At 44.7% G+C, this 23,589-nt stretch overlaps 1 protein-coding gene across 1 annotated transcript; it reads left to right on the forward strand.

Annotated features, from left to right (window-relative positions):
- The first annotated feature begins 1,144 nt into the window (after window positions 1-1,144).
- LOC111151578 (cancer susceptibility 3) lies at window positions 1,145-21,932 on the forward strand. Its single transcript, XM_022509652.1, has 14 exons — window positions 1,145-1,411; window positions 1,780-1,807; window positions 2,145-2,182; window positions 12,463-12,621; window positions 12,712-12,863; window positions 13,363-13,539; window positions 14,193-14,878; window positions 16,855-16,913; window positions 17,566-17,680; window positions 17,923-18,021; window positions 18,275-18,489; window positions 19,294-19,416; window positions 19,552-19,615; window positions 20,262-21,932. The coding sequence occupies exons 1-13, from the start codon at window positions 1,181-1,183 to the stop codon at window positions 19,573-19,575; spliced, it is 2,106 nt and encodes a 701-aa protein (XP_022365360.1). The 5' UTR covers window positions 1,145-1,180; the 3' UTR covers window positions 19,576-19,615; window positions 20,262-21,932.
- Window positions 21,933-23,589: the final 1,657 nt, after the last annotated feature.

Genomic DNA, 23,589 nt, shown 5'->3' on the forward strand with positions numbered 1-23,589 from the left:
CCTCCAGATCTTTCTAACACTATTAAATCATCCATCCTCCATTTTGAACTCAGGCAGCTGGGTTTTGGAGCTGGATTTACAAGTTGTCACATTTGGCCATTTGTTTAACCAGTTGAGATCTTTTTGGATCCTGAATCTATATGAAGGCATTCAAAATGCCTCCTAGTTTCATATTGTCTATAAATTTGGTCAACATCAAATCTTTAGCCATATAACTTGTAAAAATAGTACAGAGGGCAGAAATCGGTGCTATGCGATAGTTACCTTTCACCGTTTTATATATATTATTAACGTGCACTCCTATAGGTAAACTAATAACTTAGCTTATTATGCATTTTGAATGTACTTGTTATGGTCCAAAGAAAAGAGACTTTTTTTTTTTTTTTTCCCATTGCTGACAACCTCTTGCCAAAATCAAAGCATTCCCCTCATCTACCTGTCTGGTAACCCTTAAGAAGAAAATCACGCCAGAATATTGAACCAACGCCAGTTCCTATGATCATCTCTTTTAAAATCGGTTCCAAAATCTTCGTTAAGTCTAGCATCATACCAGCCTGCACTGTGGGAGAGATGACAGCCGGGGTGGGAAGATACAAGAAGGAAGAGGACATGAGAAAACACGGTAACGCTGCAACACTAAGTCCTCGAGCTTCACTGCAGACAACTCGCTTTCCCTTCACTCTTCAACTTCCAATGGGCTGCTGTGGCAAATGTGATGCAGCACAACAGCTTTAAAGGTTTACCTTGGCTCGTGATTTTACCAAGCAAAGGAACGCAGTAAAATGATCTGCTTCAAACGCGGGTAGAAACGAGAAACGGAAACAGAAAACTATGAAACAGTCCCAATGCCGCAGTGAAGCTGTAACAGGTGGGCTCTTTCCACTCGGAAGTCCCAAAATGGCTGGGCGAGGAACCGGGGCCTCCGCTCTCCTCGCCCGGGGTCCACCCAAGGGAAGACAGGGGTCGCGGCACGCCCCCCGTACGTCACCGGTTACGTAATCCCGTTCGCCGGCAAACGTGCCGCAGGGCGGCCGCTCCGCCCCTAAGCCCCGCCCCCTGAAAAGCGCGGCGGCTAGTGTCGCACGTGAAGCATGCCGGGACTAGCTCCGAAGCCTCCCGGCAGTCCCTGCGACGGGCGCGGTACGTCAGGAGCTGGCCGGCGGCGGCCGTTCTTCGTAAGATGGCGGATCGGCGGCGGCAGCGCGCTTCGCAGGACACGGAGGACGAGGAGTCTGGTGCTTCGGGCTCGGACAGCGGCGGCTCCCCCGCGCGGGGCGGCGGGAGCTGCAGCGGTAGTGGTGGAGGCGGTGGCAGCGGCTCTCTGTCTTCCCAGCGCGGAGGCCGAGCGGGGGCCCTTCATCTGCGGCGGGTGGAGAGCGGGGGGGCTAAGAGCGCTGAGGAGTCGGAATGTGTGAGTACGCGCGGGGGGGGCGGGCCGGGGGGCGGGGTGTAGGTGGTGATGGGAAGCTAGGAGTTAATGGTAGATGCTGGGGCATATTGTCTTAGAGAAGAGAGGTACCCCAGTGCAGTCTGCGTCCGGAGCCCCAAGGGAGGAGGAGCTGTTAGGGGTTTCTGGGGGAAGGGCAGAGCCGCTGCACATGAAAAGCGGATGTTTATTCAGAAATTGGAGCTGGAAGTGAAGGGGCCGGACCTCCCTTGGTTGCTACTTGTTAAAGATGTACCTTTCCTCATCTCCCGTTTCAAACATTTCGTGTTGAGTCTGAGCTCCCCGCCCTTTGGAAATCAGGGAACTAACCCATGTCATCTTCTTTCGTTCAGGAGAGTGAAGATGGCATCGAGGGCGATGGTGAGTAGCATCATGACAAGTTTTTTGACCGTAAACTCAGATCACCTATTTCCACCAATTGACATCCTCTCAGACTGTTAAGGATTTGGAGGAGGGTGCCACAAAGCGGCTCTTTGTCGCACAGTGCCTACAAGCTACGTATTAGCAGTATGATCTTGGGCAAATCACTCTTTGACGCTGTTCCCTATTTGTAAATGGGGACTGTAATTTTATCTTTCTGATAGGTTGTTGTCAGAATTGAATGAGAGTCTTAACTTGACTTAAAAAGCAATCAGGAAATGTATTTCGAATAATTTCTGTTTATTTTCTTTCTTTACATATTTCTGTTTTCTTTCAGCTGTGCTGTCGGATTATGAAAGTGCAGAAGACTCTGAAGTGAGTGTGATAGGTTCTTTTTTGTATGGTATATAGGTTGGAAATTTTTACATGTGTTTTAAAAACATGGACGCAGCTGTGGTTCAAAAGTACCCATGACCTACTTGTTATTTCTCGTGTGCATTCTTCATTTATGCTTTTCAGAAACTGTCATAAAAGGTCTTGTTTACTTAGAGTGAGGGAAGTTTGGTGCATGCCTCTTCAGGTTTCAGATTTTTTAACACTGTTAGTAGTTGACTTTTCACCCTGTCTGAAGAAAATAAGGTTCTAAATAGGATGGGAACGTTCTGAAGCCCTTCACAGAATGACAGTTCCTTTTATGCTGCTTAGGGAATGAAACCAGCTTGTTGGATATTTTTCCCAAGTGTATCTGAAAACCTTAAAAGGGCAGGATTCGGAGTGGTTTGTATCAGAAACACCCCTCAGTTTATAGGGAGCTTTCTCCCTCTTAAATTCAGGAGAAATTTTCCATAAGCCAAGCTTTTGTGGTCTTATTTGTGTTGGTTGGTGCACTACTGGAGATGCTATGAGAATGGCTGCTTATTTCCTGGAGTTGTTGAATAAAAAGTCCTGAGTTCTGGAATTTGGGTCATGAGGTTATGGACAGGAGGAATTGGATTTTATATAAATTTTATAGAACTCTTGGTACATTTTAGATTTCCATTAAGTTGTAGAGATGCAACAGTGAACTCTATACTACAATTTCTGTGTCTAGGAGTGACTTAGGAAGTGAGATAAACATGCAGACAGTTATATGATGTGACAACTGCTTGGGATAGAGTTAAGTAGGGTATTCATGGCTGAGTACTGAATCCATCTTAGGCAATCAGAAAGAGTAAGTTGGAGTCAGGTCATATTATAGGCAGAGGGAACAACAGCTGTGAAAGTCCAGACACAGGAGAGAAGACTGATTATTTGGAAACTTGAAAGTAGTTTGGTGTAGCTGGAACATTGTTGGGACAGGATGGATACCAGAAATAAAGCCAAATCAGTGAACAGGGGCCAGATCATGAAGGAGTTTACTTGTTTCTTTTCTTCATTATGTACCTGCTCTGTGCCAGGAGTTGTACTAGGCCCTGAAATAAAAGACATGGTTCTCCCCTCCTGGAATTTGCATTTTGGGGGAAGACAGACAATTAAACAAGTTATTACAGTAATGTTTGGTAAGTGTCACAATATCAGAAGCATCAAGTGTTTTGGGAGCACATGGCAGGGGTAGCCAACTAACTGGAAATGCTTAGAGGATGAGATGTTAAAATAGAGAGTTGATGGGGCGCCTGGGTGGCTCAGTGGGTTAAAGCCTCTGCCTTCGGCTCGGATCATGATCCCAGGGTCCTGGGATCGAGCCCCGCCTCGGGCTCTCTGCTCCGAGGGGAGCCTGCTTTTTCCTCTCTCTCTGCCTGCCTCTCTGCCTGCTTGTGATCTCGGTCTGTCAAATGAATAAATAAAACCTTTAAAAAAAAAAATAGAGACTTGAAAGGTGAGTGGGCGTGAGCAGAGGGAACACTGTCTGGGAAGAAGGTCTTGAAGGGATGGATGGCATGACAAGTTGGAGGATATGAAAAGTTTAGTGTGACTGGTGCTAAGTGATGGGTCTGAGTCCAAATCTTAAAATACCTTGTGAACCCAATTAGAATGGATTTGTGTTTCTTCTAGTTTTATTTTTTATTTATTTTTTAAAAAAGATTTTATTTATTTATTTGACAGAGAGAGAGAGAAAGATCACAAGTAGGCAGAGAGAGAGGGGGGGAAACAGGCTCCCCCCTGAGCAGAGAGCCTGACATGGGGCTCGATCCCTGGACCCTGAGATCATGACCCAAGCTGAAGGCAGAGGCTTAACCCACTGAGCCACTGGCGCCCCCCAGAGTAGCTTTTTCTAACTTCATAGAGCTCTTTCTTCTGTTGTTTTCCTGTAGTCTTTAAAAAGAAAAGAAAAGAAAACATGGCTTGCTTTCTGAGATTTTCTGCTCTCGTTCCCTTTCCCAACATGTTTTGTAGCTTCTCTTCATTCCTCTTGCCCCCTCCTCAATTTGATCCTTCTCTCAAGTTTTTCTTTGGTGTGGGACCCTATCTAGAAGAGAGCCCTGTCAGTTGCTGTCAGTTGAAGGGAGCTGTCAGTTACAAGATTTCAGAGGGGATAGACAGCTCTAGCCCTTTCAGAGCTCCTTACTGGAGCAGTCTCACATTCGAGTGCTATTGGAGATACTAAGATCCGTCCTAGTTGCAACCCTTTGTCTTAGTATAGCTTTCTGTCAAATACCTGTTGATTAGTTCAGGGTTCTCCTGTTCTCAGTTCCATTTACTACTGTTCTCAGGTCCATTTACTACTCGTCTCTCTTGAGTACGGACACTAGTCTGATGCAGGTCTTATGGCTCTCGGTGCTTATTCATGTGTACTCATATTTTGGCATCTGGGGGATACTTTGTAACCTAGTTTTGTTATAAATGTTGTTTTTAAAGGGTTTGAATGGGGGCATCTAGGTGGCTCAGTGGATTAGGGCCTCTGCCTTCGGCTCAGGTCATGGTCCCAGAGTCCTGGGATTGAGCCCTGCATCGGGCTCTCTGCTCAGCAGGGAGCTTGCTTCCCCCTCTCTCTGCTTGCCTCTCTGCCTACTTGTGGTCTCTGTCAAGTAAATAAACTCTTTAAAAATAAAATAAAGTAAAATAAAAAAATAAAGGGTTTAAATTAGGACTTTGATTTTGCTGTCTAGAAGCCCTCATTTCATGTGGAGATTTGAAGGGGTCAAAAACTATGCTGCTCACTCTGGAAAACAACATGGAGGTTCCTCAAAAAGTTGAAAATAGAGCTACCCTACGACCCAGCAATCGCACTACTGGGTATTTACCCTAAAGATACAAACGTAGAGATCCGAAGGGGCACATGCACTCAAATATTTATAGCAGCAATGTCCACAATAGCAAACTATGGAAAGAACCTAGGTATCCATCAACAGATGAATGGATAAAGAAGGTGTGGTGTATATATATACAATGGAATACTATGCAGCCATCACAAGAAATGAAATCTTGCCATTTGCAACGATGTGGATGGAACTAGAGAGTATTATGCTGAGCGAAATAAGTCATTCAGAGAAAGACAATTATATGATCTCCCTGATAGGAGGAATTTGAGAGGCAGGGTAGGGGCTTGGGGGGTAGGGAAGGAAAAAATGAAACAAGATGGGATGAGGAGGGAGACAAACCATAAGAGACTCTTAATCTCAGAAAACAAACTGAGGGTTGGTAGGGGGAGGTGGGTATGGAGAGGGTGGTTGGATTATGGATATTGGGGAGGGTATGTGATATGGTGAGTGCTGTGAAAGGTGTAAGCCTGACGATTCACAGACCCGTACCCCTGGTCTGTGTTTTTGTGTAATGTGTATTTCCTGGGGGAAATAATACATTATATGTCAAAAATAATTAATTAAAAAAAAATTATGCTGCTGCCATTTTCCTAGAATCTTCCAAGAGGATTTTTTTAAAGACACTTGACTGTGAAAAGGAGGCTAGAGAGATGGTGGTTGGAAAGAAGACTATGAGGTCAAGAGAGGTTTTGGTGGTTATTTTTTTCACATTGGAGAATCAGGTATGGTTAAAAATTGAAGGAAGGAGTGGAAAGGGAAAGAAAAGAGAGGCAGTAGATAATAAGTGTACTGGTGTCCTTGATTGACTTTGTGAAAGGAAATAGGAAACAGCCAAAGGAAACATTTTCTTTGGAAATTATAGAGAGATGGGAAGGAAAGGTATGGGGGAAGGAAACTGCTATTCTCTTCTTCATTTTGTTTTCCTTATGAAATAGAAGGAAAGACATCGAGTAGGGAGGTTAGTGGAGGGAGGATCAGGGGAGGAATTTTCAGACTAAAGGAGGTTTAAGTAGTTGAGGTTAGAGGTAGCACTGATGTGTAGGGTTATATGACTTTTTTTTTTTTAAGATTTTATTTATTTATTTGACAGAGCGAGATCACAAGATAGGCAGAGAGGCAGGCAAAGAGAGACGAAGGGAAGCAGGCTCCCTGCTGAGCAGAGAGCCCGATGTGGGGCTGGATCCCTGGACCCTGAGATCATGACCTGAGCTGAAGGCAGAGGCTTTAAACCACTGAGCCACCCAGGTGCCCCTATATGACCTTTTTTTAAAATCCCTTCTTTGATGATTAGTAGTCTGGTTGTAGACAAAAAAGGCAGACATTTAAGTTGATCCAGTCCTGGGCACAGGGGAGTGGCAGGGGACTTGGTGATTGGAATTTAATAGTGATTGAAGTGAATAGGCCATGGAGACTAAAGAGAGAGGAAGGTGTGGAATAAGACTGGTAGGGAGAAGGTGGAAGGGTCAAAGGAATGGATATCTTAAGTTGGAGGTGAGAGGATAAGCGAATAAGAATAGAAATAAAAGACGGGTTTTTTGGTGTGTTTTTGTTGTTTTTTGTTTGTTTGTTTTAACATAAACTCTAGGGGCTTTTGGGTTGCTCAGTTAAGCATCTGCCTTCAGCTCAGGTCATGATCTCTGGGGTCCTGGGATCAAGCTGAAAGTCTGGCTCCCTACTTAGCGGGGAGCCTCTTTCTCCCTCTCTCTCTGCTGCTTCCCTTGCTTGTGCTCTCTCACTCTCTGTATATCAAATAAGTAAATAAAATATTTTAAAAATAAGATAAAAAAATGAATAAACTCTGCTCTCCCAACACGGGCCTCAAACTCATGACCCTGAGATCAGTCATGCTTGCTCTACAGGCTGAGGCAGCCAGGGGGCCCCTAGGCAGGTTGGTTTTTTTTTGTTTGTTTTTTGTTTTTTTTTTTTTAAGCAGCTTTATTGAGGTATAATTTGCATACCATACAATTTATTTAAAATGTACAGTTCTTTGGGTTTTTTTTGTATATACATAGATATATGCAGTTACTACCATGATTTGTTTCAGGACATTTTCATCACCTTGAAAAAAAATCTTGTATCCTTTAGCTGTTACTCCCCCTGCCCCTTAGTTCCTCCATCCTCATCCCCTGGTCCCTAAGCAATTACACATCTACATTTTGTGTCTAGGAGTTTTCCTATCCTGGCCTTCCATATGAGTGGAATCATAATATATGAATTTTTGTGACTGGCTTCTTTCACTTAACATTATGTTTTCACAATTTTCATCCATGTTGTACCATGTATCAGTACTTAATTCCTTTTTATGGCTGAGTAACATTACATTATATGGGTATACCACATTTTCTTTATCAATTCATTCATTGATGGACATTGGGTTTCTATTTTTTTATGTATTATGAATAATGTTACTATAAACATTAGTGTACAATTTTTTGTGTGGATGTGTGTTTTCATCTCTTAGCTATATATCTAGGAATGGAGTTGCTGAGTCATGGTAATTTTTTTCTTTTTTAAATCTTTTTTTTCCTCAAAGATTACTTTTTCTTTTCTTTTCTTTTCTTTTTTTTTTTTAAAGATTTTATTTATTTGACAGAGAGAGACACAGCGAGAGCAGGAACATAAGCTGGGGGAAGGGGAGAGGGAAAGCAGGCTTCCTGTCGAGCAGGGAGCCTGATGTGCAGCTTGATTCCAGGACCCTGGGATCATGAACTGAGCTAAAGGCAGTCACTTAACAACTGAGCCACCCAGGTGCCCCAAAGATTACTTTTCATTTATTTATTTGAGAGAGAGAGAGAGAGCAAGCATGAGAAGGGGGGGGGCAGAGGGAGAGGGACAAGCAGATTTCCCACCAAGTGAGAAGCCTAAAGCAGGACCTGATCCCAGGATCATTGCCTGAGCCAAAGTCAGATGCCTTATCCACTGAGCTACCCAGGTACCCCATGGTAACTATGTTTAATTTTCTAAGGAACTGTCCAACTGTTTCCAAAGCAGCTGCACCATTTTACATTCCCAACAGCAATATATGGAAATTCTAGTTTCTTCATGTACTCACCAGCATGTAATTTTCTTGCCCTGACTTTGATTCTAGCCATCCTAGTAAGTGTGAAATGGTGACTCGTTTTGATTTGCACTTCCGTGTTGACTAATGATGTTGAGCAATTTTCCTTATATATCTTCCATTTGTGTATCTTCCTTGGAAAACATGCCTACTTGGATACTTTGTCCATTTTTTAATTGGGCTGTCTTTTAATTGAGTTGTAAGATTTTTTTTTAAGGTTTTATTTATCTGAGAGAGAATGAGAGAGAGAGCATGAGAAGGGGGAGGGTTAGAGGGAGAAGCAGACTCCTCCCCAAACAGGGAGCCCAATGCCGAACTTGATCCCTGGACTCCAGGATCATCACCTGAGCCGAAGGCAGTTGCTTAACCAACTGAGCCACCCAGGTTCCCTTGAGTTGTAAGAATTCTTTATAAAATATTCTAGATAAAAGTTCCTTATCAGGGGGCACCTGGGTGGCTCAGTGGGTTAAAGCCTCTGCCTACAGCTCAGGTCATGATCCCAGAGTCCTGGAATCGAGCCCCGCATCTGGCTCTCTGCTCAGCGGGGAGCCTGCCTCCTCCTCTCTCTCTGCCTGCCTCTCTGCCTACTTGTGATCTCTCTCTGTCAAATAAATAAATAAAATCTTAAAAAAAAAAAAAGTTCCTTATCAGATAAATGATTTGCACATCTTTTTTTTTCCTATTCTGTGGGTTTTCTTTTTACTTTCTTGATGGTGTCAGGTTTCAATTTTTATAAAGTTCAATGTATCTTTTTTTCTTTTTGCTCTTGCTTTTGATGCCCTAAGAAGGCTTTTCTGAATCCTTGCCAAAACCAGAGTCATGAAGATTAACTCCTATGTTTTCTTGTAAGAGTTCTATAGTTTTAGCTCTTATATTTAGGTTTTTGATCCATTTTGAGTTAAAAAAATTTTTTTTTTGAGAAAGAGAGCACAAATGGGAGGAGAGGAAGAGGGAGAAGTTGACTCCCCACTGAGTGGGGATCCTGACTGGGGCTCGATCCCAGGACCCTGGTATCATGACCTGAGCTGAAAGCAAACACCTAGCCGACTGAGCCACTCAGGTGTCCCAATTTTTTTTTAAGATATATTTATTTGAGAGAGAGAGAAACAGCATGCATGCACACAGTGGGGAGTGACAGCAGGAGAGAGAGAGTTTTTTTTCAGATTTTATATATTTCTTTGACAGAGCACAAGCAGGGGGAGGAGGGAAGCAGCAGGCAGAGGCAGAGGCAGAAGCAAGCTCTCCATTGAGCAGGGAGCCTGGTAAACTGGGCTTGATCTCAGGACCCTAGGATCATGACCCAAGCCAAAAGCAGTTGCTTAACTGAGCCACCACCAGGGAGAGAGAGGCTTAAGCAGACTCCTCACAGAACATGGATCCTGAAGGAGGGGTCAGTCTCACAACCCTGAGATTACCACCTGAGCCAAAACCAAAAGTTGGATGCTTAACTGACTGTGCCACCATTTTTTGAGTTAATTTTTGTATATGGGGTGAGGTAAGAATCTAAGGTCCGTTTTTTGCACGTGGCAGTTTTGATCAAAGGAGTATGTAAGAGTTTTTAAAGAGAAGCAGGTCTACTTTTTAAAAAATGTACAGCATAAAAATGAAATGTATAGGGGTGCCTGGGTGGCACAGTTAAATGTCCTGACACTTGGTTTCAGCTTGGGTAGTTATCTCAGGGTTGTGAGATGGAGCCCCACATTGGGCTCCATGCTCAGCATGGAATCTGATGGAAATTCTCTCTCTCTCCCCCTGCCCCTCCTGCTTGTGCTTTCCCTGTCTCTCAATAAATAAATCTTTATAAATAAATAAAGTAAGTTAAGTAAAATGTACAGGATGGTTCTCCTGGTTGACTCAGTGAGCAGAGCATGCCACTCTTGATCTCAGGGTCATGAGTTCAAGCTCCATGTTGGGTGTGGGGCGTACTTTAAAAAAAAAATGTAGGGGTGTCTGGGTGGCTCAGTGGGTTAAAGCCTCTGCCTTCAGCTTGGGTCGTGGGATCAAGCCCCGCATCGGGCTCTCTGCTTGGCAGGGAGCCCGCTTCCTCCTCTCTCTGCCTGCTTCTCTGCCTACTTGTGATCTCTGTCTGTCAAATAAATAAATAAAATCTTTAAAAAAAAAATGTATAGCAGTTCCTGTTATGACTTGTCTGGAGTGTGGCTATGGAAGCAGATGCCTGTAGCAGAGGTGAAGACTGTGAGCACCTTGCCAGTCTTCTGGGTCAGTGGCAGGGTGGGCTGATGAAAGGCCTAGAGGTGTGGCTAGGTGATAGGAGCTTCAGGGGATTAAGAGTTTAAAGTGAAGTTGGAGAACTTAGATCTAGAAGAGATACTGAGAATGAGGAGGATAAGAACTCTGCCTCATACTCTTGAGATATGTAGGGAATGAAAGAATGGGCTAAAACTTCTGTGTGAGAATGCTACCAGGGAAGCAGTTGCTTTAGGGGAGAGCTAAACTTCAGAGTTGGGAAGAGCATTCATTGAAGGTAAAATCAGCAGTGGGAGAGTTTGTCTCTGGAAAGGATTTTGGTGTCAGCTCTTGGCCAAAGCAGTGTGATCTTGGGGTAGCACCTTTTGGCTTCAGTAGGTGCCAGATTTTAACTCTAATTTGTAGTCTCCTCAGCATTACCCTGTTTGTATCTTTCTGTCCTGCCCTGGAAATAAAATTAGTTTCTCATTTGGAATAAAAGAGTTGCCTCATTTGACATTCCACCATGGACTGGAGGGGGTAGAGCATAAAACAAAGTTCTCTCATTAATCATGCTAATACTATTTTAAGATGTTTGAATTCAGTCTGTGTGTGTGTGTGTTTGTGGGGACTAATGAATTAAGGTCACATATGCATATCGAACAGGACTTGCAGTTTCGTCTTCAGAACATGCAGGGAACATAGGATCAGGGAAAGAACTGAAGGATTACTACCCATCCATCGCCATGTCAGGGAGAGGGATAACTCTTGACTGAGGGGACATGGGAAGAATCAAGGGTGCTTGGTTATTAAAAAGCTATGGGAAGGCACCTGGTGGCTCATTTGGTTAAGCAACTGCCTTCATCTCAGGTCATGATCCTGGAGTCCCAGGATTGAGTCCAGCATTGGGCTCCCTGCTCGACCAGGAGTCTGCTTCTCCCTCTGACCCTCGCCCTTCTCATGCTCTCTCTCTTTCTCTAATTCTCTCTTCCTCTCAAATAAATAAATAAGGTCTTTAAAAAAAAAAAAAAAATCTTAAAAAAAAAAAAAAGGTGTGGGTAGGGGTGCCTGGGTGGCTCAGTTGGTTCAGCATCTGCCTTTGGCTTAGGTTGTGATCTCAGGGTCCAGGGATCAAGCCCCACATTAGGCTCCCTGCCCAGTGGGGAATTCACTTGTCCCTCTCCCTCCGCCCCTCATCCCTGCTCGTATTCTCTCTCTTGCTCGCTCTGCTCTCATTCAAATAAAATCATACAGGGGTGCCTGGGTGGCTCAGTTTGTTAAGCCTCTGCCTTCAGCTCAGGTCATGATCTCAGGGTCCTGGGATCGAACCCTGCATCGGGCTCTCTGCTCAGCAGGGAGCCTGCCTCCCCTGCCACCTCTGCCTGCCTCTCTGCCTACTTGTGATCTCTTTCTCTCTGTCAAATAAATAAATAAAATCTTTAAAAAAAAAAATGTAAGCCACTGTTTCCCTATTTGAGAGTAAATAGTGCCTTGAGAAATCATAGTGTTATTACAAAGAGTTTGCAAGTTCAGTAGTTGAGCTTATTATTTATAGACTAAATCTACATCTCCCACCTTTATGCAGTACTGTTTTTGAATATATAAATTAATGCAATGTAAATTTATTTTGATGTATTGAATGTATAGTATTTGTCATACGTTTTTTCAGTCAGTGGATATTATACCGTTACTGTCTAATGGAGATCCATGAAAATTTTAGAGCCTAAAAAGAAGGTCCACATAATCTAAAAGGTTGAGAATCTGCCTAAACCATTTTGAGATGGGAGAATTCGCAGCTTGAGTTGAAGTGTAATTTTTAGGCCCTGCATGTTTAAGAAACAATCCATGAAGATGGAGAGAAATTATCAACAAAGATAGGTCTCCTTCTGTATGCTAGGCAGTTTAAAGCCTCCCTTTCATATTTCCTGGGCTCCTTCCCCAGAGGCTACCAATGTTAACATTTCCTTCCATGTCCTGGAAAACTTATATGGATCTGTATAAATGTATATACATTTATTTTTTTTATTGTGCTTTTTTAAAGTGCCCCATCCTTCAGAAATTTTAGTAAGAGTATTGATATGTTCGTTTTTAATTCTTACATTATATTAAAATTTCATTAGAAAATGTTCACTTAAAGAATGGGAAAAAAATGCACCGTTTTGAACTGACAGGGTGAAGAAGGGGAATACAGTGAAGAGGAAAACTCCAAAGTGGAGCTGAAATCAGAAGCCAATGATGCTGTTAATTCTTCAGCAAAAGAAGAGAAAGGAGAAGAAAAGCCCGACACCAAAGGCACTGTGACTGGAGAGAGGCAGAGTGGGGATGGACAGGTCAGTGTTCACCAAAGGCCTCCACTTCGGGGTTCAGAATAAGGGCTCTTAACCTTGGAGAGAATAAGGAGCCCTTTATCTGTCTTCTAGGAGAGCACAGAACCTGTGGAGAACAAAGTGGGTAAAAAGGGCCCTAAGCATTTGGATGATGATGAAGATCGGAAGAACCCAGCATACATACCCCGGAAAGGGCTTTTCTTTGAGCATGATCTTCGAGGACAAACGCAGGAGGAGGAAGTCAGGTAACAGCCTCTTGTTGCTACTGTGTAGTACATATTTAGTGCTTACTATAGGCTAGGCACTTTGCTGATTTACTGCTCACAGTACTTTAAGGTTATTATGATTGTCCTTTTTGTACAAATGAGGAACGTGAGACTTAGGATCCTTGGTAACTCTTGGTGGAGGAGCTGGGATCTGGATACATACTTCACTGCCTTCCTTATTCTGAGGCTCAAGCCTCTGGGACATGAAGTACTTGTGTAAGCTGCTTTACAAGCAAGAGATGTTTCCAGGGTGCCGAGTAGTTTGAGGTAGTCTTCCCTTATTTCTGTGCCTGTTCTGTTTGAGCCCAGCAGGCCCTGTGATTCTGTGATTCACTCTTGGTTTTGTGTGCTCCCTCTGGGAAGATGGGGAGACCAGTGAAGTTCTTCCTGTTTCTCTGCCCAGCCTTCTTTTTTTTCGTGTACGTCTTTACTTGGCAGAGTCTGCCTACCTAAGATACTTCTCCCTGGTTTTATCCAGACCCAAGGGGCGTCAGCGAAAGCTCTGGAAGGATGAGGGTCGCTGGGAACATGACAAGTTCCGGGAAGATGAACAAGCTCCAAAGTCCCGACAGGAGCTCATTGCCCTTTATGGCTATGATATCCGCTCAGCTCACGATCCCGATGACATCAAACCCCGAAGAATCCGGAAGCCTAGGTGAGAAAGTTTTGGTTTACACTGTTTATATTTGTAGAAAGAACTCTGCTTTTTATTTATTTATTTATCTATCTATTTATTTATTTATTTACTTTTAAGATTTTATTTATTTATTTGACAGAGAGCGATCACAAGTAGGCAGAGAGGCAGTCAGGACGAGAGATGGGGAAGCAGACTCCTGGCTAAGCAGAGAGCCCAATGCAGGGCTCGATCCCAGGACCCTGAGACCATGACCTGAGCTGAAGGCAGAGGCTTAACCTGTTGAGCCACCCACACGCCCTAGAACTCTGCTTTTTATTTTTTTTATTTTTTATTTTTTTAAAGATTTTACATATTTATTTGACACAGAGAGATCACAAGTAGGCAGAGAGGCAGGCAGAGAGAGAGAGAGGGAAGCAGGCTCCCTGCTGAGCAGAGAGCCCGATGTGGGGCTCGATCCCAGGACCCTGAGATCATGACCTGAGCCGAAGGTAGAGGCTTAACCCACTGAGCCACACAGGCGCCCATAGAACTCTGCTTTTTAAAATGCCATTCCAGCCTGTAATTCAGTGGATGAGGAATATGGGAAGTCTCCCTGACCCTCAGTTTAGATCTTTAGTGGTCTCTCTTATTATTATTTCTTTTCTTAAGGCTTTGTCGTTCCATTTATTCAGGTTTGGGAGTCCTCCACAAAGAGATCCAAACTGGATTGTTGAGCGACCAAACAAGTCCCATCGCCACCAGGGTCCTGGGGGCACCCTACCACCAAGGACATTTATCAATAGGAATGCTGCAGGGACTGGCCGAATGTCTACTCCCAGGAATTACTCTCGATCTGGGGGCTTCAAGGAAGGTCGTGCTGGTTTTAGGCCTATGGAGGCTGGTGGGCAGCATGGTGGTCGGTCTAGTGAGACTGTTAAACATGAAAGCAGTTACCGATCACGGCGCCTAGAGCAGACTCCTGTGCGGGACCCATCTCCAGAAGCTGATGCTCAAGTACTTGGCAGTCCCGAGAAGGAAGAGGCGGCCTCAGAGATACCAGCTGCTGCTCCCGACACTGCACCACCAGCCCCTGACAGACCTGTTGAGAAGAAATCCTACTCCCGGGCAAGAAGAACCAGAATCAAAGCTGGAGATGCAATCAAGATTGCAGAAGAGGTGCCACCTCCACCCGAAGGGCTAAACCCAGCACCTCAAGTCCCAGAAACGACCCCTCCTCCACCTGCTAAGCCTGGAAACTGGGAGGCTCCAGTGGATTCTACAACAAGTGGACTTGAGCAAGACGTGGCACAACTAAATATAACAGAACAGAATTGGAGTCCCGGGCAGCCTTCATTCCTGCAACCACGTGAGCTTCGGGGTAGGTACTTTAGGGTTAGTGACTAGCTTTTTACCCTGTGCATCATTGAGTTTGTGGGCATGGGATATAGGTCTCAGGGATATGGGGTCTGACAAATATCTTTGTTCTCATTGACTGAAAGAAACAGATGGATTCGTGGGTATATTCATCCAAAGACCTCAGAGAAGTTTTATCTGTTACCCAAGACTACCCCTACTACTTGGCCTACTATTACCTGACTAGTCATCTATATGGAGCTCCTGCATGCAGAATCTTTTACCCATTCTTTGTAGGAAAAGTTGGAAGGTGGTGGCAATATTCTTATTATATGAGCTAATGGTTGAATGTTTGAAGGCAGAGACAGACTTACTTGAATTTGGATGAGAATTGTCTAGTCTCTTTGAAAGGAAAACCTAAAGAAATTCCTTAATGGAGAACTAGGCTGCCCTATAGAACTTTCATAGTGTCAGAAATTTTTGAATATTTGTATTGTGGCCAGAGTGACTGAAGAACTGAACTTTTAATTAATTGAGATTTAAATAATCATATGTGGCTACTGGATATCACAATGGACAGCATAGTTCTAGAAGCTGGGACCTATTTACCATCGTTCTTGCCCATGTGTCTTTGTCTCCCTCCAGTTAGGTAGAGCAAAGGATCCTTTCCTTAGTTTCTGAAATCTGATTTGAACTTAAAAATTGATAATCCTCGGGGCGCCTGGGTGGCTCAGTGGGTTAAGCCACTGCCTTCGGCTCAGGTCATGATCTCAGGGTCCTGTGATCAAGTCCCGCATCGGGCTCTCTGCTCAGCGGAGAGCCTGCTTCCCTCTCTCTCTCTCTGCCTGCCTCTGCCTACTTGTGATCTCTCTCTGTCAAAAAATTAAATAAAATCTTTAAAAAAAAAAAAAATTGATAATCCTCATTTGGACTGGGAATTTCTTTCTTTCTCTCTCTCTTTTTTTTTTTTAAGATTTTATTTATTTATTTGACAGAGAGATCACAAGTAGGCAGAGAAGCAGGCAGAGAGAGGGCGGGGGAAGCAGGCGCCCCGCTGAGCAGTGAGCCCGATGTGGGGCTCGATCCCAGGACCCTGGAATCATGACCTGAGCCGAAGGCAGAGGCTTAACCCACTGAGCCACCTAGGTGCTCCTGGACTGGGAATCTCAGCATCCTTCTCTGGTGTGCATGATTTTTGAATACCAAAAACCCGTGTAGCCTAAACTGGACCTGGAGTTAATCATAGGATGAGGACTATACCCTTCTACGGGTATCTTATTACCATTGGAAGACAATCTCTAAAATACCCTTTTTTTGTCCTGAGTCATTTTCAGCCAGAGAGGAGTATCTTCCCAGACTTCCAGCCTAGAACTCTGTGGTCAAGAACAATTGGGCAGATTCACAGAATGTCCAGTTGTTTCTCAAACTAGGGCTGAAATTTTTCAATATGTTTGATAATGGACTGTGCTGATTATAACCTCCCAGGGATTCCGTACTGGGAAATATTTAGTGGGAAAATTGCATTTTCTTATTGAAGTCCTTTTTTTTCCACATTCAAAGGCTTTTTATTGCTGTACTCAGCTTGCATACAAGTAGGGGCAAATTTCCAAATGCTATTGACAGGAAGCAGACATACTTTATTATTATTTTTGTTTCATTTTGTTTTTTTAAAGATTTTATTTATTTATTTGACAGATCACAAGTAGGCAGAGAGGCAGGCAGGGAGAGAGGGGGAAGCAGGTTCCCCACTGAGCAGAGAGCCCAATGTGGGGCTCGATCCCAGGACCTTGAGACCATGACCTGAGCCGAAGGCAGAGGCTTAACCCACTGAGCCACCCAGGCAACCCGCAGAGATACTTTAAAAGGAATTTTGTTAGTTTAAAAGAAGAAAGCAGTTCCCCATGTTGTATTCTTTAACTTGTCAGTTTTCTTAATGTTCTCTTTAGTCCCACTCATACCTATCTGCTCTTAAGCCGTGACTTTTTTTTTGCTGTGTCACAGGTATGCCCAACCACATACATATGGGAGCAGGACCTCAGTTTAACCGGATGGAAGAAATGGTACAGAAAGGGAAAGGGAGTAGTTGGGGGAGGGGGCTGCATGCAACAACTGTTCATGGTTTAAACTAAGATAACATTTTGGGAGTCAGTGTTTCATTGATTTACCCGTATTTCTTTTAATTTGGCTCTCCAGAAAGGGTAGCAGGGCCCAGGTTTAGATCTTGATGTTTCTTGTTGGTTTTTCAATTCATTTTGCAAATCCTCTTTTCTTTCTTTATTTTTTTTAGAGAGAAAGAGTGCAGAGCAGAGGGTGGGGGAACAGTGCAGAGGGAGAAGGAGAAGGAAAACCTAAGCAGTTCCCCATGCTCAGCTCAGCACAGAGCCCAATGTGGGTCTTGATCTCGTGACCTTGAGATCATGACCTGAGCCAAAATCAGAAGTTGGACGCTTAGCCTACTGAGCCCAGGCGCTCCTACTCTTTTTTTTTTTTTCTCCTTTATTTAAGTAATCTCTATACCCGTATGGGGCTCAAACTCACAACCCCAAGATGAAGAGTTGCATGCTCTTCTGACTGGGCCAGTCAGGAGCCCCTCATTTTACAAGTACACATGCCATGTACCAGGTGTGTGTTTTGTAGCACCTGAAGGAGGGTGGGACTTGATATGAGAGTCAGCTCTCTGGGAGTCTTTTTGCTCAGACCTCTTTATTTCAGGGTGTCCAGGGTGGGCGAGCCAAACGCTATTCATCTCAGCGGCAAAGACCTGTGCCAGAGCCCCCTGCTCCTCCTGTGCACATCAGTATCATGGAGGGACATTACTATGATCCACGTGAGTTTTTTCTTATTATTGGGACACCTTTCTTGGCAGCCCAAAGTGAACTAAGAGACCAGCCTCTTGTCTTCTGAGTTTGCCGTCTGACTTCTCACAGTGGTTATCAGACATTATTTGGCTGCTGTTTTCTTCACGTGGAAAATTGAGAACATCTTTTAAAGGGTTTGGGGGACAAGGAGATTTGTCCATGTGATATGAAGAGAGAGGGTTTATGAGAGTCCCAATGTGATATCTTACAGTGCAGTTCCAGGGACCAATCTATACCCATGGTGACAGCCCTGCCCCACTGCCTCCCCAGGGCATGATTGTGCAGCCAGAAATGCACCTTCCCCACCCAGGTAAGCTTTGCCCCTCTGCTTGTATTTTTCCAGTACATGAGGATATGTGTTGGGGGCTTCACAGACTCCATCCTCCTGAGCTCTGTGCTGCTTGCTCACAAGGCTAGCCACTCTGGCTGCTTGGGCAACAAACTCGTCTTGGGTCCATCCTGAGGACTTCCATCCTGAGTCTGTGCTGAGCAGGGCAGCCAAGCCATCCCATGGAAATGGTGCTGTCCTCTGTTTCAGTTTTTGTTTTCCTCTTCCTGTGCAGGTTTACATCCCCACCAGACTGCGGCACCTCTGCCCAATCCGGGCCTCTATCCCCCACCAGTGTCCATGTCCCCAGGGCAGCCACCACCTCAGCAGTTGCTTGCTCCTACTTACTTTTCTGCTCCAAGCGTCATGAACTTTGGTAATCCCAGTTACCCTTATGCTCCAGGGGCACTGCCTCCCCCACCGCCACCTCATCTGTATCCTAATACGCAGGTGAGATGGCTTATGAGCAGATTTTTCTAGGTACACATCCTTTAAATCAGATAAGCATGTGGTATGGGAAGAATGCTCAATTTGAGAGAACATTTCATTGCCACTGATTTTGCGTGTGGCGCCAGGATGCCTCTTGGTGGTCATGAGCTGGAAATGCAGCTTATGTAATGCCCATCATCTGTTTATTCTCTTTTGTTTGTTTGTTTGTTTCTTTCTTTTTAAAGATTTTATTTATTTGTGAGAGGAGAGAGATTGTGTGCAAATGTGAGCAGGGGGAAGGGGAAGAGGGAGAAGCGGACTCATGGGACTCGATCCCAGGCTCCTGGGATCATGACCTGAGACAAGGCAGTTGCTTAACGGACTGAGCTACTTAGGTGTCCTCTTCTGTTTCTTTAATGGTGTTTCATTCAAGTGCTTCGGTATGTCTTAGGTGGCCATGTCTGCTATTTATTCAGTTGAACGGAGAAGCTGTATTATCCTTACCCTCCCTGTACTGCTTAACTCCCAACAGGTTGACACCATCCGGTGTGTGAAGTGTCACCATTGAGCTCAGCCTCTTCCATTTTTCAGTTGATGGTAGGAATCAGAGAAAGCTAAGTAGTACTTTGAAGAAGTACAAACCAGAACATAATTAGGATATAGTAAGGCAGAAATGAATAGTCACTTATTTTAAAGGGGAACAGCTTAGAGATTTATAAAATTCCTCAGTACATTTATTTTTTTACCTGAATAATGTTTCCTGTTCATCCTAGTTCAGGTGAATTTATCCCTAACTTTTTTCCTTCTACCTTACTGGGGTCGCAGGCCCCCTCACAGGTATATGGAGGAGTGACCTACTATAACCCTGCCCAGCAGCAGGTGCAGCCAAAGCCCTCCCCACCCCGGAGGACTCCTCAGCCAGTCACCATCAAGCCCCCACCAGCTGAGGTATGAGAGCTGCTTCCAACACCAGTGGGCTTTCCTTTCTCCTAGAAGATTTCTCTCCTTTTCTGGCTGTGTCTCCATGGTTGGTCGGTTGGTTTTTTTAATGACTGGTAACAAATTCTAACTTTCTTATTTCAGGTTGTAAGCAGGGGTTCCAGTTAATAGGAGTTTCTAAATATTTTAAATCAAACGTCATACAAAAGTAAGTATATATGTACTATGATTCTCATAATTTTTTTTTTAGAGATTTTATTTATTTATTTGAGAGAGAGAGGGCAAGCATGAGTGGGGGGAAGGTGAAAGGGAAAAGCATACTCGTACCTGCTGAGCAGGGAGCCTGATGTGGGACTCGGTCCTGGGACTCCAGGATCATGACCTGAGCTGAAGGCAGTCGCTTAACCAACTGAACCACCCAGGTGCCCTGATTCTTATAAATTCTTAAAACTAATGCTCATGGTTACTTGCTTAACAATCCCCTAATTAATGCTTCAAGTTGTAATCATGAGATATCTTATGGGGAAGCTTACAGGAGTCTCAAAATTGGCCAGCTGCTTTGTTTTGCGAATGCACTGAGCAGGGTTGAAGCAGAAATCATTGTTAACTTGGCGGAATTTCATTTGGGAAGCTGCAAGGAAAAAATGCAGGAGGATATTCTTTTTTAAGGAAAGGGGAAATCTAAATTTGAGATGTTCGTAGCAGAGCTAATTTTAAAGGTCATGAAGAAAGACCATGGGGGTTTTGTTGTTGATTTGTTAGGGACTTTATTTTAAAACACATTATGTAGAAATGTGGCTTTTTGAAAATAGCTAATGCTTTGATGATTCTTCCCTTTTCCCCACCGCTGTTAGAGAACCCAGGAAAGAAGAGAAATACAGCTGGCTGTATACTCCCAGGAGGGCTTCAAAGATAAAGGGTGGCTCCTACCAGCAAGCAGCTGAATGAGAAGGACCCCTAACCTCATCTGAGGACAGGCTCTGTTGGAGAAAGGGACAAACAAGTGGACTTCCTCCCCTCTCCACTCTTTACTTGAGTTGGCTGTGCTCATAGGAGCAGAGATCCAGCCAGCTCAGGCTTCTGGGTCTACATCTAGAAGCCCATGTCTTTTACTCTTCATTTTTTCCTGGGAAATTCAAGTGTCTTCTCCCAGGGAAGCTCGTTCCTGTTTGTTTTGTTTCTTAAGATGTTCGTTTTTAAAGCCTGGCTTGCTATTTATTCATTTAGTTTCTTTCTCTCTCTGCCTTTAAATGAGACAGGTTAATTCTTCTGATTTTCTAGCTCCTCTGGTTTCCCTTTTGGATTTTCCCTGCATCCCAGATAATTGAAATTTTACCAGCCAGTTTTCCCCCACCAAGCCTGCAAAGAGGTGGCCTTTCATTTTTGGCCGTCCTTTGTTGTTGTATACTTGGATTCTCTTAATTCCTCTAACCCTGTGGAAGCAGAGCCGTCCACAGAGTGTTTCATTGTGGAGAAAAGCTCAAAGTGTGTGGTAGGAGCCCAACTTGACTTCTGTTTTCAGGAATCTGAGCCTCCATCAGTCCCTGTACTGTGGTAGGCATCAGTCCTCTACTTGAGGGCAAAGTCTCTACAGTGGAGAGAGATGGCAAACCAGATGCTTTTGTGAGAAAGGGAAAGTGGAGTAAGCCTTGCATCTTAGGGGACTGTATTCATATAGTCCTCAGGGCTCAGTCTTTGAGGTAAGTGGAATTAGAGGGCCCTGCTTCTCTTCTTTCCATCCCTCCTATGACACCCCCTTTCCAGTTGCTGTGGACCAATGCATCTCTCTAGAGGCAGATACTGTCCAGCAAGCTACCTTGTACTTTACGGTTGCTCTTCTCCATGTCTTTCCTGCTACAAGTGTTTTAGATGTTACTACCTGATTTTCCCCAAGTTCTGCTCCTGTCCTTGCAAACAGAAGATACCACATCTGGGCTTCAGGCCTAAGGAAACCAGTCACTTTCGGGGCAAGGGTTCCTCCCTCTTCCTCCCTATCCACGGCGCTGAACCACTCCCCTGCTGCCTCTGCAGGAGAAACTCCTGTTGCTGCAGCACTTGCGTCTGCCGGGAGTAACTTGGCCACTGTCCCAGTCCTACAGAACGTGAGGGAGATGGTGGTGGCTGTCTCCCCAAGTAATGTCACTGTTTCTATTCCTTCTCTCCAGCAGCTAATCTAACCACTCTTTGAGTCACAGGTGTGGGGTGGGGAGTGGGGAGAGGCACTCAAGCTGTAAACTCCAAGGAGGAAATAACTAAGAGATTCTTCCAGAGGTGGCTGATGGTTGTGCCTTTTGTAGGCTGTCCCCTTTGCCTTAAACCTGAAGATGTCTCCACAAGCCTGTGGGCAGCATGCCCAGATTCCCAGACCTTAAGACACTGTGACAGTTGTCTCTGTTGGTCCACTGTGTTTCGTTGCAAGAATTTCTCCATGTGTGTTGTTGTTGTTGTTTGTTACCGTTTTAAAGGGTGCACATTTGTGATCAGCATTGTGACTTGGAGATAATAAAATTTAGACTGTAAACTTGGCTCCTTTGCCAGTGTTTTGCATGAGTCTTGATTTGGGAAGGATAGGAGAGGTCTTGCTGGTTCCCCAGAGCCACAGTCACAACTCCTGCCAATGCAGGATTTGTGAAATGGAAGCCCCGAGAGGTGAGGAGCCCACAGGTGTGTCTGTGCTCCCCACTGGTTATTTTCTCCTAACTCCATCGCCTCATAGTCCCAGGATACCACTCAGTCCCTTAGATTGGGAGTGTCAAGGACAGAAAAAGTAATGAAATGTAGTTATCCTTCTCACCTTTGTTAGTGTTTAGCCAGTGAGTAATGTGCCCGGTGTCAGTGCAACTGTACCAGGTCCTAGATGAGGGAGGCACAGGTGGTTAGCTTTCTTCTTGAAAAGTAAAGACACGTTGGCACTAACGTACCAAGAACCATAGCCTAAGAGTGAGGCTTCGCTCAGTCTTCGTTGAGGTAAAGAGAAGCAATTGAGACCATCAGCTGTGGCTTATCTTAACAAGGCCACTGGCTGGGTCCCTGATGTGCCCAGGTCAGCTCCAAGCTTTGTTTCCTTTCAGATCCTGGGTGGGGCAGAAGTTTACTACAGAGGTTGATCCCAGTGTGTGTGTGTGGGGGGGGTGCAGTTAAATTTTAATGTGGAGCTGGTGGCAACTGTTCTTGGGTACCCCAAATCCTTGTACACTGAGGGCATGGACATCCTAGTGTCCACCTTAAAACAGTTGGGACTCCCCCTACATCCTTTGGTACTGCTGCTTGAGCTGGCGGACCATGACTCTTAAACCCTATCCCTAATTCCTCTTCATGTCCATTTGCTTTCCTCCACAAGGTGATGGGTAACTATGGGCCTGATCTCCTGGGGTCATGCAAAGAATGCCAGCCAGTCTTGGTAGGTTACTGGCGGCAGGAATGACTGTGTTAAGATGCTTCCCCTTCACCCCTGCCTCTTGCTTCCCCGGTCCTATGTTAGATCCCATTGCGCTCTGTTGCCCTGGTAACAAGCTCAGGGAGAAGAGAAGAAACTCAAGCTCAGCAAAGCCCCCAGGTTGTCAGCCCTACCAGTTTGCCTCTCGGTGGGCAGAAAGGGAGTATAAAGGGCAGACAGATCAGCTTTAGGTAGCCTTGCCCCATCCCCTTTTAGGGGCTCAGAGTTGCTTTGCCACCCTCTCAACAGCTGTTAATCATACCACTCTCCCACTATTTCTTCCACGCCAACCCCCATCCTCTGTGGAGTCAACACATAGGCCTGTTACCTTGTGAGTGACCCAGAACAGTAGGAACTTCAAATCTTGAAGTTGTCTCCCAGCACTGGCAGCCCACTCAGGTTGGATTGTCCCTCTGGGGCAGTGATCCTCAACCCTAGCTATTTGAATCACTTGGAGATCTTTTACATGTCATCCTTGTGCAGGGACCAAGCTAATCTATATAGTTCTGACTTCAGTATGTGTTCTGCTGAAGCAAGCACCACTTGGGGATCTTTAAAAAATACCAGAAACATTGGCCTCGCTTTAAAGATTTAATTGATTTAGAGTGTGGCCTAGGCATCAGTATTTTTGAGAATTTCCCCTGGATTCCAATGTGCACTTAGGGCGAGAACCACTGTTCTAGGAGGGCCATGACTCAATGCTGGCTTTCCTTCCTGATACAAGTCCTTGGACTTAGTCTCTGTCC

Source organism: Enhydra lutris, unplaced genomic scaffold, assembly GCF_002288905.1.
Source record: "Enhydra lutris kenyoni isolate GAN:26980312 unplaced genomic scaffold, ASM228890v2 scaffoldscaffold26, whole genome shotgun sequence".
Taxonomy (NCBI): domain Eukaryota; kingdom Metazoa; phylum Chordata; class Mammalia; order Carnivora; family Mustelidae; genus Enhydra; species Enhydra lutris.

Bases quoted from the DNA above. Each gene is read 5' to 3' on its own strand.
- LOC111151578 (XM_022509652.1), top strand. From the start codon at position 1,181: ATGGCGGATCGGCGGCGGCAGCGCGCTTCGCAGGACACGGAGGACGAG. The intron at 14,879-16,854 runs GTAGGTACTTTA...GCTGTGTCACAG, and splicing joins GCAACCACGTGAGCTTCGGG to GTATGCCCAACCACATACAT. The intron at 18,490-19,293 runs GTGAGATGGCTT...CTGGGGTCGCAG, and splicing joins ATCTGTATCCTAATACGCAG to GCCCCCTCACAGGTATATGG.